Source organism: Lampetra fluviatilis, chromosome 22 (assembly GCF_964198595.1).
Source record: "Lampetra fluviatilis chromosome 22, kcLamFluv1.1, whole genome shotgun sequence".
NCBI lineage: Eukaryota > Metazoa > Chordata > Hyperoartia > Petromyzontiformes > Petromyzontidae > Lampetra > Lampetra fluviatilis.
Window position 1 is genome coordinate 11,171,363 of NC_136296.1, and position 12,767 is coordinate 11,184,129.

Sequence of the window (12,767 nt, forward strand, 5' to 3'; positions counted from 1 at the left end):
GATGCTTGGAGATTTATTCAGGCATTGTGCACGTATGGTGTGCAGTGTTATTCAGCGGTCTGCTTTTAGACCAGTGACAATCACGGATAGAATGAAAAATGTGTTGCAACTTGCATAACTCTTACGCCAGTGAGATGTAAAAATGCGCCCTTGTAGAACATTGCAAATACCTAGAGATTAGGTTACACAGTAATTAAATTGCACTGTATATGCAATTATATTTCGCTGCTGTGCAATTCTGTCGTAATTGTATGTTTAAGTTGTATATAAATGCATATCGCATGCCGTAAAGTGTGGAATAAGCCGATAGTTTTCTCACCATTTAATGAAAATCCAGGTTTTGACCTGCATTGGGCTTGAAAGTTTTCAAACTTATTTACAGAACGACGTTGTGCGTACCGTCTGTCCGTGTTTTGTGTGCGTGTGTTGTATGTACGCTACGTGCGTTTGTGGTGTGTGTGTGTGTTTCTGCGTCTCCATACATGTCTTCATTATTTCAGGTCCGCTCTGTGGATGAGCTGAACCAGGACTTTCAAGCGCTGGCACTGGAAAGGAGGAGCTTGGGAGATGTAAGGAACATCGCTCAAAGCAACCTTTGCTCCGTAGCATTTAGTAGTTTACCTTGCGAGTGACATGAAGGTTGCCACTACATTCCATGTCTTTAATTTGCATTGCTGATTATTTAGACAATTTAGTTATTTGCCCCCACAGAGGCAAACATCTTAATTGGCAGATTTCCATTCTATGAATCATGAGCACAAGAATGTAATTTGAATACCCGCATTTTTTTGATAACTGCCTTCTGATTACAAGCAAAATTGAGCACACGCGTTCATGCATATATTTCCAAAAGTGCATTCAGAAATTAGCCAAGAGTTTGCTTCTATAAATACTCTTAAGCTGCTGTCACGAGAATTGAACCAAATACCGATTGTCGTTATTAATTTTAATATTTTTACAACGATGTTATGCTGCTGATGTGTAAGGTCCATATGATATTTAATTCAAGCTTAGGCTGCTCTTAAAACACAACACAGTATGTTATTAAGTCTTACAATACAATTTTGTTGATGGGAACAACGGTGTGTTTTGCAGTTTCTTTATAAAGCATCCCAGCAAGTACGTATTCTTTATCATCGTGCCATTCAATTCAGAACAGCCAATGGTCATGCTGCGTGTGCCGAATTATTGGCCGCGTCTCCGAACTGAAGAACAAACGTGCGGCCCTCATTTTTAAATGGCAGCCTTCAGGGCAGATATCTTTTGAAAACAAAGGGGGGATACCTGATCTTTGAAATGGAGATCAAGCTGAGAATGGGCCCCAGCAGCTTAATGTGCAGCAGACACAACCGAGGTGCATACAGCCAAACTAAATAACTGTAATGCATAGACACGTGAATATTAGCTAAACATTGTAATAAAAGCCACGTGCCGCAGCTCTGCAGACCTCGTTACTGAGGCGGATGGGGAAGCATCTCTGCAGCTGGGTGCCCCTCTGAAGCATTTTACTCCACCACAATTAAATTAGGCGATGGAACATGGGTTTTGAATTTGGGTTTAAGCTACTCGCTCCGATTGTAAACAGGGTTCTCACGTGTAGTGATGTGATGGTCTTAAAATGGTCGCAAATGACTGCACAAGAAACACATTGCTTTAAATTAGATTTTTTTAATTAACTTTACAAAATTCCACCTTGGAGAATTAAAGATATTTGATGGGCTGCTATGCAACAAAATATGTCTTTGTAGCAGGGTGTGTGGAAAAGCGCATCCCCTAGTCTGCGGCTAAAAGAAGGACATTCGAAGGAATATCAGAAGGTGTTTTGTCGTCTCTCCTTCAATCCTTTCTATAACATGCAGGGCGATGCATGACATGACACCAATAGTATGTTTGAAACAAAAGCTGTGAGAAGACAAACGTTTTGATATAAATTATTAACAAACTGTTGCATGTCGGTCAGGAACTAATGTGCAGCCGTAGGTGTGTGTGTGGGTCACCTCGTAATGTGGTGGTGAGCAGTAGGGGCTTGCTCTCGACAGAAGGATGCGCGACTGCATGACCTGGTTTAATTTTAACGCCCGTCGCATTCCATACCGCTAACCGAGCCGTGCGTGCGCCGTGCCCCCTTCTCTTGCCCTGCTGCACATCCGACAGCAGCTGCTTCCCAGCAAAAAGTTTTGGGAGACAGATGAGACTGGCAAAGATGGCCCGAAGGGAATTTTCCTGGAAGACCAGTGGAGGGAGAATGCCTGGGGAGCCTCTGGTACGCAGAAAATTTTCTAAACGTGTGCCTGACAAACCGTGTTCGTACGATGCAGAGATGTTTGTGTCAGGTGTAACGATTTAGCCCCCTCGACAATGTCAAGAATTGTCACGGTTCAGGGTCATTCGCGGGCTCATCAATATAGCAGTGTGAGTCAATTGAGTATACAAATCCACAATGACAGCACGCCACAAAATGTGTACAATGTTGCTATACTGTTCTGAACAGGCTTCACGGTGTACACAGTGAGTTCTTGCCTGTATCAGGCAATCCGGCAGAAATTGTTTGACAGGTCAGACTGACAATGAAACTCTAAAAGTTGAAAACCAGTTCAGAGTTTGCCTGCTTAAATCCAATTCTGATGGACAACGTCCTTTCCAGAAGGCCCCTTTGGCTGATTTACCAAATGTAATTTTTGTGGAAAACAGATCCTGTGTCTGTTTATTGAATAAGTTGAGTATTTTCCAGATAGCAGTCACAGGGACGTTGTGATGTCACATGACACAACGTCCAGCAGATAATGTTATGTTTTCATTTGTATTACATAAATGCGTCTGTGAACATGAGCAAGTCATCCTATGTATGGCTTCACACAGACTAATCTACTCAATTGCGTACAGTATACGACTAAGGCTACTAAGGGTAAAATGTTAATGCCCAAAACTAAGCCAGTATCCAGGGCAATATAGCCGCAGGAATCCACCTGGTTATTTTATAAGCAACAAAGTTAGTATATAAAAAAGATTATTACACGTTTCAAGACTGTTTCGGTTTACATGCAGGAGAGTTGCGCATTAAATCAGTGGTTGTCATACCATTTTGGTCTGGTTGCCCCTAAATCAAGACCCCCCCCCCCCCCCCCCGCTGCCCCCCTCTTGATCCCCTCATGGATGGCAACCGTCATAGGATAAAACCTTAAAAGGTGGCGGCTGCAGCAGTTGTCATGAAATATTCCATTCGATAAAATTATATCGCACGCAATAGCGGCACTTTTGCGCAAACAAAACTACACGTGTTGGGATGTCCCTCTGATACAGAAATCCATGTTTGGCTCAATCATGCGATCAAGTGTTGGCTGTGGTACTCTGCATTAATTTCAACTGGATGCGTTGACTGTAACACATGGGAACATAACTCTGGTACGCCAACCGGCGTAGGGGTTAAAGCGATGTTGTTAATGGTGAATAACCACCCGGTGCAGATCACTCGGTGTCTCAGCCCATCATGGTGCAGCGTCGCCCAGGCCAGCCGGGCTTCCAGGCCGGCGGTGTTGGCGGCGGCGGCAGCGAGGTGGGCTCGGTGCTGTCGCCGCGCTCGGAGACCGGCGGCCTCGGTGTCAGCATGGTGGAGTACGTGCTCAGCTCGTCACCTGGAGACAAGCTCGACACGCGTCTCCGCAAGTCCACATACGTACGTGTGCGCGCTCTCGCGCATGTGTGTGCGCGTGCGTGCGTGCGCGTGTCTTCTGTGGAGGAGAATGTCGGGCGTTATTGTGTGTGGGTCGGCACTCTGCGTGCGTTCTTTGTCCAAGGCTGATGAACGTCACTGTGAACAATACTGAGATTGTCATCATTGAGATAATATCAGCTCCATCAACACTTAAGGTCATGGTTGCTGAGACAATTGTCACCAATATCAACACTGAGATTATCGTAGTCATCTCCTGCAAAAACACTGACATCAGCAAGATAACCCCATCACTATTATCAACGCTGAGATTATCATTGAGAAATTCACTGACATCTGCACTGAGATCTTCACGGAGAGAGTTATCAGCATCGGCACTTACACCATTCAACACTGAGGTCATCTAATGAACACGTACAGCCCTTTGTGCAATAATCTACTGGGTGAGGGCCTCTTGCTTCATCACTCACACGAGCATTCAGTTGATCAAGAGAACATTAGATCAACTTCGAGTTGACTTTCATCAGCAAGTCAGGATTCCTTGGCAATAATACATCAGACAGAGCGCGCACTGCCAGCGAGTGCTGAGCAAGTACGCGTGCTTGACGGCGACATTCGCTGTCACGCAGGGCACCGTCGAGTGTGACATGTCGGACGGAGACAAGGCGGACAAGAAGGGCGTGAAGGTGGCGGGGTTTGAGGACGACAAGGGCAGTGGCATGAAGGTGGAGGGCGATGGAGACGTGGCGGGGAAGACCAACGGGCTGGGCCTGCAGAACGGCGTCGATTCGGACGGCAAGGACTTCAGGTGAGCTGTGCACTGGCCCCTTCACTACCCCCCCCCGTGGGAGAGCTGTCATAACTTCTCTCCTCCCCCCCCTCCCTCTGCGATTTTATTTCATGTCCCGATTGTTATGTGTGATCCCTCTCGTGCATGGTAAGCTTTTTCTGGCCAATAAATTTTGCTACCCGCAAACATCTCTGTGCAGGATCTCTGCCGGCCTTCTCTCACCCCCCCCCCCCACTATGGTGCGGATAATTGTAATATCTCTAATGGCTGTATGGTGATATGAACCTATTGCAGTATATCAATCAAAAATATATTATGCGTGTGAGAATCGATATTGTTGCTGCATAGGATTTTCGTGATAAAGTGAGACTCCATGAGAGACCACCCCTGATAATTACATTTTGTTTTAGTTGTTTGGTGTTATAATTGGTGTTAATTCGGTTGACACGAGGTGGTACCCTGCTTTTTTCTACGTCATTGTCACCCTCCAGAGGAGCATTGATCATTAATTATTGTGAACGTGCTGAGTGGATAATTATTTGTGCCCTGACTTGGATTTGATAACACAATCGTATTGTAATTGGAAGGATCAAAATCGCCTTGGACAAGTTCACTGTTTTAAAATGTAAGTTGACACTTTAATGATGTGGGTAATCGGTATAATCATGAATTGGCTTTTTACTTGGGAATATTGTCAATCGGTTAGTACTCCGATATAAATAGTTTGTTCGTCTTATAAATGGTCATAAAATGCCGCTTTGATGTGCTCATGTCCTTTTTGTTTTAATTAATGATGACAGTAATTATAATACTCATGGAAGCATGATGGTCAGTGGGCAAGAGTAACAAATAGTATTGGCAGCCAAAGGAAGGAACACACCCAAGAGAATGTTCACTGCAGAGGTGGATCAATGAGATCAGCTCCTGTACAGATGCTAAGTGGATCGTTGCATCCCAGGACCGTGATAGACGGCGACTGCTTTGGGAGGCCTTCATCCAGCAGCGGCTTAATCGTGACTGACGATGTATAATAACAATTTCTCGCCTGCAGCCGCGCCCCTGGCAGCTGTCACTCGTCACCGGCCGAGGCTGTCGAGCGCCTGGGTGTCCCCGGAAACCCCGGGGCGGACCCGATGGTGGCCGGAGTGGGGGTGCCCGTGGGCGTGGGGGGTGGGCCTGGCATGCAGGTGGGTGTGAACAAGCCTGGAGAGGACTACGGCGGCGGAGGGGGAGGCGGCGGCGTTGGCCCCGGTGGAATGGACGGGCAGTCGTTGCCCATGGATCCGTCGGGCATGATGGAGCCCATGGGCATGGAGCCCCTGCAGTTCGACTACACGGGTGGCCAGGTCACCATGGAGTCGGGCGGAGGCAACCCCATGGGGCTGTTTGACTACGGGGCACAGCAGCAGCAACAGCAGCAGGTGGAAAAGCCCCCTTGCATGCGCCGACACCACTCGATGATTGCATTAAATAAGTTAGAACTCGGCCAGGTGCTTGCTCTAAGGTCTTATAGTTCAATGGCCCTTTTCCAGTTATCCTCGGTGACTTATGCTTGAATTCGCTCACTATATATTCTCATTGTTTACTGTAATATTGTCTTTTATTGACCCAGTTTATATTGTACTCTTAGTTATGTTTTATAACTCGTCCTCAAATGAAAGAGTCACTATTTAAGACCAATATAGTTTTTTTCTGTCCAAGGAGTCAGAACTCTTTCGTCCGTGCAGATGTTTCACTTGTACCGATCGTTTGGGTCGCCCAGCTCTGAATCGGCAAACGCGTGTGTTTCCAGCTTTTTCAAAGGTCCAGTGCTCTGGCGATGCAGCAGCAGATGTCCAGTGCACAGCAGCAGCAACAACAGCAGCAGCAACAGTATACCTTGGCCACTGCACAACAACCACCGCTGGGTAGGCACCCGCACACCTGTGCAGGACACTGCAATCGTCTTAACGTGCGCGCCCGCTCGTTCGGATTGCAAACACGTTTGCTTACTCTTGCGGCCTCGTGCTCCTGTTGAACAGAATGGAAGTCTCTGCGCGTGTCGCGTTGTGCGCAGCTGCAACCTAGACGGCTCTATTTTGCTACTTTGCCCTTCATGATGCAGCCTCTCCTCCTCTCCTTCCACCAATGCTGATATTAATTTGATTCAAATGTAATATTAGATTGTGGAAGAGGCACCTATTTTTCCTACTTGGTGGCTATCACAAAGGGAGCTTTTGATGCAGCTAGCTAGCAAAGGAAGTACCATTTGTGCTCTTTAATTTGTTAGAAAGAGAACATGTTAATACTGTGACTAGCGTCATTTTTTTCACAAGCCAGCATTTCCAGCCGTATGCACCTTTTCTTCAAACCAGTACTGCCGCAGTACAAGGTCAGCATGCAGGGACAGGCTTAAACTGGCGAAGACGTCCACTGAAATGTAGCTCTGGCCAAGCGAACATTAGAAGGGAAGAGGGCCTCACTGGGTACTCAATTTGCCAGCCTGTCGTTGGTTCCGCCGCGTGGATTTTTCAGTGTGCTCCGTTTCTGTGGTGTTCCCTCGGTAGGCATGTTTTCACCTGGCCTCGCCCCCGCCTTCATCCCCAACCCGTACATCATCGGTGCAGCCGGTCCACCTGGCTCTGACCCCTACTCATCGGGCTTGGCTGCTGCCACCCTCACGGGTAACCTTGCGTTTGTGGCCTGCCTGCTATATCCCTGGGCTTCTTGTTTGTACGAGTGTGTATCAATGAGGAAAACAGCCTTCTGGTATTATGTGTCTGTGGCATTTCGGTAGTGTGTTTTTTTTTTATCCCCACATTTTGCCGATAGATGGGGGGACATTACATAACCAGCGGTTGGAGGCATACAGTTGCACAACTGAAAATGTTAGAGCATCAGCGAGGTGTTTATTTTTTTGGTTGTACACGGAGTGTTTAGAGACGACTGAAATGTATTGTGTGAAACTACAATATGGTGACAACTATGAATCATTGCAACGTTTACAAATCAGTTGTATGGTTGCAATACTCCGTGAGAAATTTAATTTTCACAAAAAGTGTTCCTACGAGTATGAAACATGTGAATGGGACACTCAACTAAACTGGATCGCATTCATTCTACAATCCAGTATATAGTTTTTATTGTTAGATGGGTTAGATTTTCGCGATCTAACCCCAAAAAGTGTACGTGTTTGAACTGTCAGTCTTCCATATCAGCCAGATTCCTAATTTAATGCAATATATGTTCTTATTGCATTAAATACTACCAATTTGTGAATGTTGTCATGATTCATAAAAACAATTATTTGACCATATATCACTTTCATAATTGGGGTTTTAAAAACCTTTTATAGTACAACAAAACGACAACGTTGACGTTAATCTTCCCGTTTTTTGGGCTGCCGGGTGCAGGTCCCACTGTGGTTCCCCCGCAGTACTACGGCATGCCCTGGGGGGTGTACCCCGCCAATCTCCTGCAGCCACAGGCGGCCGCTGCCATGGCCGCCTCCAACAGCGGCAACCAGCAGGGCAACCCGGGTCAGCCCAGCCAGCAGGTGAGCCCTCGTAGTCTCGTGCGCGCGCGTGTCTCGAGCAGTGGTTGCCCAGCGGTGTGTGAGCGTGCTGCGCTACGAACCCCCGTCGACCCGAGTTCAAGTCCTACTTTTGTGACCAGTAACGCTGGCGAATACTTCAAACTGTCCTGGGCCTCCCATAGGTGAAAATGAGTGCCTGGTACAGCGTGTCAACGTCAGCACTGGGGAGACAAAGGCGGCCGGCCGTGATGTTCGCCACTCTTCCTCTTGTTTGCCATGCCGGCCTTCACTGGTGCTTTCTAACAGCTCTTGCCATGGCAGTCTCTTAAAGGCTATACGAAGGGAGGAAAGGGAGTGGTTTCGTGACATGAAAACCATCTGCGACATAAAAACTGACAAAAACGGTGTTATTGAAACGATAAGTTCACCGAATTATCAGCTCTATATGTTGTATACATCTTAACTATTTTTATTATACATTCAAAGGAGAGTATCCAACTGGAAAAAAAACCCACATTCTTTGTAGCCACTGTCTTAATTGCCACACAGGCCCTACTGCAATGACTTTCATAATGAAGGCTTTTGGGTTAGATCGCGTAAGTATAAATGTGTCTCAACCCTCCACCACCCGACACGGCCAATCAGTAAAAAAAGTGTCACGTTAACAAAACGCCAATTAGTTACTTCTTCAGCCCACCGGTGTGTTTGAAGCATGAATCCACAACATTTAGAATTTGAGTACGACTTTTCGCTGGCAATTACATCCAGCATCTTCAGACGATTTGCCAAAATAGTGAAGACATCCACCTGCTTTCCGGTCTTAAATAGTGCAGGATGACGTCATCATTGAACCCCATCAGGTTTACAAGATCAGAGGTGGGGGGGGGGTGGTTGCCACACATTTATTCTCACGCGATCTAACCCAAAAACCTTTATTATGAATAATACTGGTCGCGAAAGCCTACGCGTTAAACTGCTGTGCAACTTTAACGTCGTGCATGCGCGTGTGCTTCTTTTAAAGATGCTGAGGGCTGGGAGTGGCCAGCGACCTATGACCCCTAACCAGAGTCCTCAAGGCCAGCAAGGGGACGCCATGGGTGCAGTGACAGCTGGGCAAGCTCTCGCCTTCGGACCGGGCCTCACCACAGGCGTACAAGGTGCGATGCGCACTCCTTTATCCCCCCCCCCCCCAACACTTATTCGAACTCGGGAGTGGCCGTGTGCGTGCACTCGTGCACATACGTGTGTCGACATTAATGTTGATGTTAAAAATGTTGAGGGTTCACCCCTTCACTTCCCCACGAAATCTGATGAGTTTTCACGATTTTGGGGTCAAATTATTTAATCCAATTATTTTGTTGTCTTTTATTGTTCCGTGTGAACTCCCTCTCGTGGCTATTACCTGTCTTGCTTGTACTGTCTGTTTATCTTTTTGTGTTGACTTTTTAGTACTTTCTCAGTTATGCATTATTTGTCACAGCCTAAATTAACAAAAACATTTGCGTACATATATGCATTGCATTATACATGTGCATTGCATGATATGTTGGAAAACAAACTGTAAGATCTGTAAGAATTATACGCAAAAGCTATGCGAATGTTACTTTGAAGCAAATTGAACCAACAAAAGCTATGAACAAATTACCATTGAGAATGTAAAAAGAACAACAAAGAACCCAAATAATCGACCCACGAATTTGTTAACAATTACGTCGAATCGCTGAGGAAAGCGGGGGGGCAGAACCAATCGCCGCTCCGTGCCAAACACGGGTTTGTCGCTCGCCGTGTGCCCGTGTAATCACCCCCAACCCCCACGGCACAGGCTACCAGGTGCTGACGCCGGCGTACTACGACGCGTCGGGCGCGCTCGTCATGAACCCCGGCGCGGGCCGCTCCAGCCTGGGCGGCCCCGTGCGCCTCATGGGGCCCACGCCCGTGCTCATCAACCCCTCGGCGGCCGCGGCCGCTGCTGCCGCGGCAGCTCAGGCCGGTAAGACACCGGCCCCCCCCCCCCCCCCCTCGAGCTCCACCTCCACACCACCGCCCCCTTCACGCCCCTCGCACCCCCATGACCCACGTGGCTTGGGGAGTTCCTCATCTCACAGTGGATTGACAACGTTTATATTCTTGGTTCTTTCGGTAAAGTCACGTAGATAGAAAATAAAAATAACAAATTTTATTCAAAATAAAAATAATCGAAAATAATAAAATAAAAAAACCCACGACGTTTCGATCGCAACACAAGCGGTCTTCATCAAGAGGGGGCAAGCCTCCAAATGCAACTGCTTATTATAAGGGTTTCCAAAGTGAGTGGGCGGGGGACGAGAGCTGGGAGGAGGAGAGCATTGCTTTACATTGTTTCGCATGTAAAGAGTAGCACAGAAATGCATGTATTGATGGTTAATCTCACATACAAGAGGAGATATAGTTGTTTGACCAGGGGTTCTCAACTGAGGGTACGCAAAGCCCTAGGGGTACTACATGGCAATGTTCCAGGGGGTACGTGAGGGTGATTTATACATTTGTGAAATTCTATCACGCATGAGTCCTTCGTGAATAATCATGAATGAATCTGCCAATATAACATAACTACAATAGAATTTAAATCCATATCGTAACCTAGAATGATATAAAAGACCTTTCTAACTCATTGATTGGAAACAATGTGGTATCCAAGAGTGACCAGCGAGTGCAAACAAATAACGGCACACGTGCAGGGTGTCCGCTGAATTTGTTTTATTCGCTTGCAGTTACTAGCTAGTTCGAATACCTAACAAAATGTGCAATTGGTTCAAATATTGATGTTCATTATTCATACATTTATTTCTCAGAACCATGTAGGGTCAGGCAAGGGGTGGGGGGGTTGTACAGTAGCCAAGCAAGGTTGAGAACCACTGTACATGCAGACAATAGTATAACGGCTCCTATCGTCCACACATATTTGCTTATCCACTCACAACGTCCGACCACATCACGGATGAGAAGATTTTCCACCGCTTTCACAACTTGCTTCGCACGCGGCAGGCGGTGGCGCTGGTGGAGCCGGCGGTCTGGCCGGCACCATCAACGGGCTGTTCCGCGGCGTGGGCCTGTCCAACCAGCATCACCAGCACCACCAGCAACAGCAGCAGTCCCAGCAGCAGCACCACCACCAGCAACAGCAGCAGCACCAGCAGCAACAGCAGCACCAGCAGCAACAGCAGCAGCAACAACAACAGCAGCAGCACCACCAGCAGCAGCAGCACCAGATGAGCAACGCGGCCGCCGCCGCAGCGGCCGCCGCCGCCCAGGGCCACCCGTCGGCGTTCTACGGCAACCACGGCGGCGGGATGGGAGGGCCGCTGTCCAGCCCGTCTCAGGGAGGTGCCGGCATGTCGGGCGGCGGGGGCGGCGGCGGCGGCGGCGGGGGCGGAGGATCGCTGTTCTCGCCCGGCCCGTCGCCCGGCGCCCACCAGCTCGGCAACGCGGGTTCACCGCTCGGGGGAGGGTTCGGCAACCACAGCGGCCAGACACAGGCGTCGCTGGGCGCCAGCATCGGCTCCGGACTGGGCTTTGGCAACACCGGTCAGTGCAGCCACTAGAAGCTTCAGCGTTTGTCAGGTTTTTCTGCTGGGTGGTGTTGCGGTCATGGTTTATGCCAGAATTTGTGGGATTGGCAGTGCGATCAGACTGCCAGGAGGTGGCAGTAAAGCAGGGGATTCTTGAATCCATCCGCGCAGAGCTTTTTTTTTATTGTTTTCATGTCGTAGGTACAGTCCCTCTCGTGTGTTGATTCATATTTTCTTTGGGTCAAGATTTATTTTAATCTGGTTTGCTCTCATGTGCCAAACTCGTGAACAAAGTCTTGAGACTTGAAAGTTTTCCTGGATTAAAAAGGTCAATTATTAAAATTATTTCCAGTTAACTGGCAACAGATTTGTTTCAAGTAGAAGGTATTTTCTAAACTCTTGGTTTAATTGCAAGTGCTTGCCCAGTGCAATTGCTTCTTCTCGGAACTGGGTAGTCTTTTACAAAAACATAAACGTAAGTATTTTTTATATCCTGAGGGGGCAAAGAGCACGGTCACATTATGCAAAAAGTCCTTGAATATTGCATGCTTAATAGCACATGATTCCATTTGCATGTATTTTAGAATGTGGGTTTGCAGTGAAAGGGCCCAAACTTTATCCATTAAACTCTTCTACGGACCTCATTAATATTCATGAACGTTTATTTGCCTATGTCTAGGGATGGCAATACTGCGCGCACATTAATATTCAGGGCGGCGTGCCCTTTAACAAGGTCGCCGTGCGTAGCGAGGTGCGTTCATGTCCTCCGTGTCGGCCCGACTTAGTTTTTGTGAGACAAACCTGGCCGTTGAAACGTGGAGCGCCAGCCCGCGCGACGTGAAGACATATCGTTCCGCTATATCCGCAGGCACGTCCGCCGCAAGCGGGGGGCCGCTGGGGTTACGACGTGACTCGCTGGGCGCAGCCCTTGACTATAAGCGACCCAGCAGCAGCCTGGCACCCATCGGGCAGCCCTTCTACAACGGCCTGGGATTCTCCACCTCGCCCGGACCACTCGGCATGCTGGGAGCCAGCCACGGACCACCCCACTCGCTCACTCCGCCGCCCTCGCTGTCCATCCCCTCGCATGGATCGGCGTCCAACCTCAACCTTGGCTGGTCGCCAGCCTTAGGTGAGTTTGCCCGCCTCTGCGCAAATCCGCTTTACCTACGTACGGCTCGTGTGCCCACATGAAACGTTTGTTGTACTTCGTGTATATACGCTCGACACAATTGTGTGCTGCAT

General features: G+C 48.1%; 1 protein-coding gene across 12 annotated transcripts in view; it reads left to right on the forward strand.

The window, feature by feature from the left end:
• The window catches only part of LOC144938535 (pumilio homolog 2-like), a 39,124-nt gene that overhangs the window by 16,638 nt on the left and 9,719 nt on the right, over positions 1 to 12,767 (forward strand). For 6 of the 12 annotated variants that reach the window (XM_078866439.1, XM_078866437.1, XM_078866443.1 and 3 more), the window contains 12 exons: positions 501 to 569; positions 2,155 to 2,263; positions 3,465 to 3,673; positions 4,300 to 4,478; positions 5,512 to 5,881; positions 6,253 to 6,367; positions 7,007 to 7,123; positions 7,853 to 7,995; positions 8,996 to 9,131; positions 9,797 to 9,964; positions 10,999 to 11,538; positions 12,391 to 12,654. In XM_078866439.1, coding sequence (XP_078722565.1) covers positions 501 to 569; positions 2,155 to 2,263; positions 3,465 to 3,673; positions 4,300 to 4,478; positions 5,512 to 5,881; positions 6,253 to 6,367; positions 7,007 to 7,123; positions 7,853 to 7,995; positions 8,996 to 9,131; positions 9,797 to 9,964; positions 10,999 to 11,538; positions 12,391 to 12,654 — 2,419 coding nt within the window. The remainder of the gene's footprint in view (positions 1 to 500; positions 570 to 2,154; positions 2,264 to 3,464; positions 3,674 to 4,299; positions 4,479 to 5,511; positions 5,882 to 6,252; positions 6,368 to 7,006; positions 7,124 to 7,852; positions 7,996 to 8,995; positions 9,132 to 9,796; positions 9,965 to 10,998; positions 11,539 to 12,390; positions 12,655 to 12,767) is intronic. The other 6 variants (XM_078866438.1, XM_078866444.1, XM_078866442.1 and 3 more) reach the window with 2 other exon arrangements.